We start from the raw sequence: 8,259 nt of genomic DNA, 5'->3' as shown, positions 1-8,259 counted from the left end.
TTCAAACTCAACAAATATAACATCAGACACCACAAAGACATCCACAACTTACACATCGACATCTGAAACCCCTACTACCACATCAACGACTACTACTACATCGACCTCCACCACGACAAATAATACATCGACCTCAAAATTTACTTCTTCTAGAACAACTACCACAACAGCTACCACTACTACATTGACATCAACATCAACTTCATCCACAACAACTACCATATCGACCTCCACCAGAATAACTTCAACATCCACCTCCAAAACAGCTACAACATCGACTTCCACCAGAACAACCACAACATCTATCTCCGCTAAGATATCGACAACTACCATATCGACCTCTTCAACTAAAACTACCACATCGACTTCAACGACAACTTCCACATTGATCTCCACCACGATTAAAGTTTTCTCTACGACAACCGAAACCACCAAGATCGTAACTACGACCGTAACATCAACCCCAACAAATGCAACTGTTACCATTACACCAAAATTGACGACTACTCTCACCAGTTCCACAACTCACAAGAAATGTCATTTCATTACTCACAATAACAAATGCATCAGCAAATGTTTTCCCAAATTGAAAGCAGAAATTAAATGTCAAAACAATTTCATAACATCAGCGTGCTCACCAGGATGTGCGTGTTGCATTAGCCAACAAACTACCACATTGAAAACCACAATACAAGCTACCACTAACACTACCACTCCACCATCCACTGCAACTATCTCATCAACCCCCACCACGACAAGTACGACTTCAACTACATCTACCTTAACGACAACTACCACATCCACCTCAACATTAACTTCCACTACAACAGCTACAACTACAACTTCTAAAACATCTACCTCAACATTCACTTCCACTTCGAAAGCTAACACTACAACAAATACAATATTGACTTCCACTACAGCAGCTAGCACTTCAACGTCGACCTCAACATTGACTTCCACTACAACAGCTAACAGTACAACGTCGACCTCAACATTGACTTCTACTACCACAGCTAACACTACAACGTCGACCTCAACATTGACTTCCACTACAACAGCTACCACTACCACGTCGACCTCAAAATTGACTTCCACTACAACAGCTAACATTAAAACGTCGACCTCAACATTGACTTCCACTACCACAGCTAACACTACAACGTCGACCTCAACATTGACTTCCACTACAACAGCTACCACTACCACGTCGACCTCAACATTGACTTCCACTACGACAGCTAACACTACAACGTCGACCTCAACATTGACTTCCACTACAACAGCTACCACTACCACGTCTACCTCAACATTGACTTCCACTACGACAGCTAACACTACAACGTCGACCTCAACATTGACTTCCACTACCACAGCTAACACTACAACCACCACTGAAAGTTCAACCTCAACAAATACAACATCAAAGACCCCCAAGACATCCACAACTTACACATCGACCTCTGAAACGCCTACTACCACACCAACGACAACTACTACATCCACCACGATCATAACTATAATATTAACAGAAACAACAACCACTGTCACCACAACAAGCACATCGACAACAACTCTCACCAGTACAACACCACACAAAAAGTGTCATTTCATTACTCACAACAACAAATGCATCACCAAATGTTTTCCCAAATGGAAAGCAGCCATTAAATGTCAAAACAATTTCATAACATCAGCTTGCACACCTGGCTGTGCGTGTTGCACCAAGGAACAAACTACCACAATGAAAATCTCAACACAAGCTTCCGCTACTACACCATCCACTGAAAATACCATATTGACATCCAACACAACTGCTATATCGACCTCAAAAACGACAACTCATTCATTGTCCTCCACCACGACAACTACCAAATCCACCTCAACGACAACTACCACATCGACCTCAACATTGGCTTCCACTACAACAGCTACCACTACAACGTCGACCTCAACATTGACTTCGACTACCACAGCTAACACTACAACAACCACTGAAAGTTCAAACTCAACAAATATAACATCAGACACCACAAAGACATCCACAACTTACACATCGACATCTGAAACCCCTACTACCACATCAACGACTACTACTACATCGACCTCTACCACGACAAATAATACATCGACCTCAACATTCACTTCTACTAGGACAACTACCACAACAGCTACCACTACTATATTGACATCAACGTCGACTTCATCCACAACAACTAACATATCAACTTCCAACAGAATAACTTCAACATCCACCTCCAAAATAGCTACACCCTCGACTTCCACCAGAACAACCACAACATCTCTCTCCACAAAGATATCGACAACACCCAAATCGACCTCTTCAACTAAAACTACCACATCGACATCAACGACAACTTCCCCATCGACATCAACGACAACTTCCACATTGATCTCCACCACGATTAAAGTTTTCTCTACGACAACCGAAACCACCAAGATCGTAACTACGACCGTAACATCAACCCCAACAAATGCAACTGTTACCATTACACCAAAATTGACGACTACTCTCACCAGTTCCACAACTCACAAGAAATGTCATTTCATTACTCACAATAACAAATGCATCAGCAAATGTTTTCCCAAATTGAAAGCAGAAATTAAATGTCAAAACAATTTCATAACATCAGCGTGCTCACCGGGATGTGCGTGTTGCATTAGCCAACAAACTACTACATTGAAAACCACAGTACAAGCTACCACAAATACTACAACTCCACCATCCACTGCTGCTACCACATCAACCTCCACCACGACAAATATCTATACGAATACAAGCACATCGACCTTAACGACAACTACTACATCCACCTCAACGACAACTAACACATCCACTTCAACACTGACTTCCACTACAACAACTACACTATTGTCCTCAACATTGACTTCCACTACCACAACTAACACTTCAACAACCACTGAAAGTTCAACCTCAACAAATATAACATCAGAGACCACCAACACATCCACAACTTACACATCGACTTCTGAAACGCCTACTACCACGTCAAGGACAACTACTCCATCCACCACGATCATAACTATAACATCAACAGAAACAACAACCACTGTCACCACACCAAGAACATCGACAACAACTCTCACCAGTACAACACCACACAAAAAATGTCATTTCATTACTCACAACAACAAATGCATCACCAAATGTTTTCCCAAATGGAAAGCAGCCATTAAATGTCAAAACAATTTCATAACATCAGCTTGCACACCTGGCTGTGCGTGTTGCACCAAGGAACAAACTACCACAATGAAAATCTCAACACAAGCTTCCGCTACTACACCATCCACTGAAAATACCATATTGACATCCAACACAACTGCTATATCGACCTCAAAAACGACGACAACTACATCGACCTCCACCACGACAACTACCACATCGACCTCCAGCACTACAAGTATCTCTACGAGTACAAATACATCGACCTTAACGACAACTACCAAATCCACCTCAACGACAACTACCACATCGACCTCAACATTGGCTTCCACTACAACAGCTAACACTACAACCACCACTGCAAGTTCAATCTCAACAAATATAACATCAGAGACCACCGAAATATCCACAACTTACACATCGACCTCTGAAATGCCTACTACCACACAAACGACAACCACTACATCGACCTCTACCACGACAAGTACCACATCGACCTCCAGCACTACAACTACCACATCGACTACAGCATTACTTTCAACTATGAAAACTACCACTACAACAAATTTCACCACACCATCGACCTCCACTATGACAATTTCTAAATCGACGCCCACAACGATTACAACATCGAACTCTATTACGAGAACTCCCAAATCGACTTCCACAACTACAACAACTTCGACTTCCTCTACAACAAAGTTCACCAAAACATCGACCTCCACCACGACAAGTATATCTACGATTACAACCACATCTACCTTAACGACATCTACAACATCGACCTCAACCCAAACTACCACATCGACCTCAACATTGACTTCCACTACAACAGCTACCGCTACAACGTCGACCTCAACATTGACTTCGACTACCACAGCTAACACTACAACCACCACTGAAAGTTCAACCTCAACAAATATAACATCAAAGACCATCAAGACATCCACAACTTACACATCGACATCTGAAACGCCTACTACCACATCAACGACTACTACTACATCGACCTCCACCACGACAAATAATACATCGACCTCAAAATTCCCTTCTTCTAGGACAACTACCTCAACAGCTACCATTACTATATTGACATCAACATCAACTTCATCCACAACAACTACCATATCGACCTCCACCAGAATAACTTCAACATCCACCTCCAAAACAGCTACAACATCGACTTTCACCAGAACAACCACAACATCTATCTCCGCTAAGATATCGACAACTACCATATCGACCTCTTCAACTAAAACTACCACATCGACTTCTACGACAACTTCCACATTGATCTCCACCACGATTAAAGTTTTCTCTACGACAACCGAAACCACCAAGATCGTAACTACCACCGTAACATCAACCCCAACAAATGCAACTGTTACCATTACACCAAAATTGACGACTACTCTCACCAGTTCCACAACTCACAAAAAATGTCATTTCATTACTCACAATAACAAATGCATCAGCAAATGTTTTCCCAAATTGAAAGCAGAAATTAAATGTCAAAACAATTTCATAACATCAGCGTGCTCACCAGGATGTGCGTGTTGCATTAGCCAACAAACTACCACATTGAAAACCACAATACAAGCTACCACTAGTACTACCACTCCACCATCCACTGCAACTACCACATCAACCTCCACCACGACAAATATCTCTACAAATACAGCTACATCGACCTTAACCACAACTACTACATCCTCCTCAACGACAACTACCACATCCAGTTCAACGACAACTACCACATCTACCTCAACATCGACCTCAACAGTGACTTCGACTACCATAGCTAACACTACAACCACCACTGAAACTACAACCACCTCTACGATTAAAACCTCAACAAATATAACATCAGAGACCACCAAAATATCCACAACTTACACATCGACCTCTGAAACACCTACTACCACACCAACGACAACTACTACATCGACTGCAACATTACTTTCAACTGTCAAAACTACCACTCCACCATCCACTGCAACTACCTCATCAACCCCCACCACGGCAAGTACTTCTACGACTTCAACTACATCTACCTTAACGACAACTACCACATCCACCTCAACATTGACTTCCACTACAACAGCTACCACTACAACTTCAAAAACATCTACCTCAACATTCGCTTCCACTACCACAGCTAACACTACAACCACCACTGCAAATTCAACCTCAACAAATATAACTTCAAAGACCCCCAAGACATCAACAACTTACACATCGACCTCTGAAACGCCTACTACCACACCAACGACAACTACTCCATCCACCACGATCATAACTATAATATCAACAGAAACAACAACCACTGTCACCACAACAAGCACATCGACAACAACTCTCACCAGTACAACACCACACAAAAAGTGTCATTTCATTACTCACAACAGCAAATGCATCACCAAATGTTTTCCCAAATGGAAAGCAGCCATTAAATGTCAAAACAATTTCATAACATCAGCGTGCACACCTGGCTGTGTGTGTTGCACCAAGGAACAAACTACCACAATGAAAATCTCAACACAAGCTTCTGCTACTACACCATCCACTGAAAATACCATATTGACATCCAACACAACTGCTATATCGACCTCAAAAACGACAACTCCTACATCGACCTCCACTACTACAACTACCACATCGACCTCAACATCTGACGACTCATCGACGACTTCCACTACAACAGCTACCACTACAACGTCGACCTCAACATTGACTTCCACTACAACGTCGATCTCAACATTGACTTCGACTACCACAGCTAACACTACAACCACCACTGAAAGTTCAACCTCAACAAATATAACATCAAAGACCATCAAGACATCCACAACTTACACATCGACATCTGAAACGCCTACTACCACATCAACGACTACTACTACATCGACCTCCACCACGACAAATAATACATCGACCTCAACATTCATTTCTACAAGGACAACTACCGCAACAGCCACCACTACTATATTGATACCAACATCGACTTCATCCACAACAACTACCATATCGACCTCCACCAGAATAACTTCAACATCCACCTCCAAAACAGCTACAACATCGACTTCCACCAGAACAACCACAACATCTATCTCTGCTAAGATATCGACAACTACCAAATCGACCTCTTCAACTAAAACTACCACATCGACATCAACGACAACTTCCCCATCGACATCAACGACAACTTCCACATTGATCTCCACCACGATTAAAGTTTTCTCTACGACAACCAAAACCACCAAGATCGTAACTACCACCGTAACATCAACCCCAACAAATGCAACTGTTACCATTACACCAAAATTGACGACTACTCTCACCAGTTCCACAACTCACAAGAAATGTCATTTCATTACTCACAATAACAAATGCATCAGCAAATGTTTTCCCAAATTGAAAGCAGAAATTAAATGTCAAAACAATTTCATAACATCAGCGTGCTCACCAGGATGTGCGTGTTGCATTAGCCAACAAACTACCACATTGAAAACCACAATACAAGCTACCACTAACACTACCACTCCACCATCCACTGCAACTACCACATCAACCTCCACCACAACAAGTACCTCTACAATTACAATTACATCTTTCTTAACGACAACTACCACATCCACCTCAACGACAACAATCACATCTACCTTAACATTGCCTTCCACTACAACAGCTACCACTACAACATCGACCTCAACACTGACTTCCAGTACCACAGCTAACACTACAACCACCACTGAAAGTTCAACCTCAACAAATATATCATCAAACACCACCACGACATCCACAACTTACACATCGACCTCTGAAACGCCTACTACCACATCAACGACAACTACCACATCCACCTCAACATTGACTTCCAGTACAACAGCTCCCACTACAACTTCTAAAACATCTACCTCATCATTCACTTCCACTTCCAAAGCTAACACTACAACAACTACAACATTGACTTCCACTACCACAGCTAACACTACAACAACCACTGTAAATTCAACCTCAACAAATATAACATCAAACACCACCACGACATCCACAACTTACACATCGACCTCTGAAACACCTATTACCACATCAACGACAACTACCACGATGAAAACCACAAGACCAGCTACCACAGTCAAAACTACCACAATTGCCTCACCCCCTTCCACTACAACTACCACATCGACCTCCTCGCAAAGTACCTCTACTATTTAAACTACATCGACCTCCACCACGACCACTACAATATCTACCTTCATATCGACAACTACTACAACAACGTCCACTTCAAAAACTGCCAGTACCACATCGACTTCGCCCACAACAACTATACCACAGCAACTACCACATCGACTTCCACAGCAACTACCACATCGACTTCCACCACGACAACTACCACTTTGACAACAACATTGATTTCCACTGTGAAAACTACCACTACAACAAATTTTACCACAACATCATCCTCCACTACAACAACTTACAAATCGACTTCCACAATGACAACAACATCGACGTCAGCATTGATTATCAATACAACAGAGATCACCACAACATCGACCTCCATGACGACAACTAAACATGACATTAACTTCCACCACGACAACAACAAAAAATCAATTTAATTTCATTATATTATCAACATTAACTACTTCCTACATTAACTACAACATTAACCACAACAGTAACTACTTTCACGCCCACCATAACATCAACTACCACTACCACTAAGTACTTCCAGTACCCCAAATATCACCAGAACAGACAATTCATTATCGATGCCATTGACCACCAATACGCCTACCAACACCTCCACTACAACCACCACCACCACCACTACTACTCAAACTACCACAACTCCACTAAATTCTACCACAATATGAAACTCAACTCTACCACTATAACAATCACAGCAAAAACTACCATAGCAATTAAATGATTCTTTCCTAATAACCCCAACTTTTACAACAGCGCCAACCACTAGCACACTACCACTAGTTCCAACTTCCATTAATACAAGTTCCAAAGCTTTCAAATTACATCCAAGACAT

The 8,259-nt window shown here is 41.9% G+C and overlaps 1 protein-coding gene across 1 annotated transcript; it reads right to left on the bottom strand.

Moving 5' to 3' along the window:
- Positions 1–48: 48 nt before the first annotated feature.
- On the bottom strand, positions 49–2,511 carry LOC123755871 (uncharacterized). Its single transcript, XM_069340068.1, has 4 exons — positions 2,054–2,511; positions 1,489–1,517; positions 693–1,394; positions 49–524 (listed from the first exon to the last, which is right to left on the bottom strand). The coding sequence occupies exons 1-4, from the start codon at positions 2,509–2,511 to the stop codon at positions 49–51; spliced, it is 1,665 nt and encodes a 554-aa protein (XP_069196169.1).
- Between the last annotated feature and the right edge of the window lie 5,748 nt (positions 2,512–8,259).

Source organism: Procambarus clarkii, chromosome 43, assembly GCF_040958095.1.
Source record: "Procambarus clarkii isolate CNS0578487 chromosome 43, FALCON_Pclarkii_2.0, whole genome shotgun sequence".
NCBI classification, from domain to species: domain Eukaryota; kingdom Metazoa; phylum Arthropoda; class Malacostraca; order Decapoda; family Cambaridae; genus Procambarus; species Procambarus clarkii.
The sequence above is the reverse complement of the archived record's forward strand: the minus strand, read 5'-3'. Positions and strand labels throughout refer to the sequence as shown.

What these genes read in the sequence shown, in the direction of transcription:
- LOC123755871 (XM_069340068.1), bottom strand. Translation starts at nt 2,511, where the DNA reads ATGGTAACAGTTGCATTTGTTGGGGTTGATGTTACGGTCGTAGTTACG. An exon ending in GGGGTTTCAGATGTCGATGT is followed by an intron (nt 1,518 to 2,053) that starts GTAAGTTGTGGA and finishes TTAATATTATAG; the next exon opens with TTATGATCGTGGTGGATGTA. An exon ending in TGGTGGATGTAGTAGTTGTC is followed by an intron (nt 1,395 to 1,488) that starts GTTGGTGTGGTA and finishes TTGAACTTTCAG; the next exon opens with TGGTGGTTGTAGTGTTAGCT.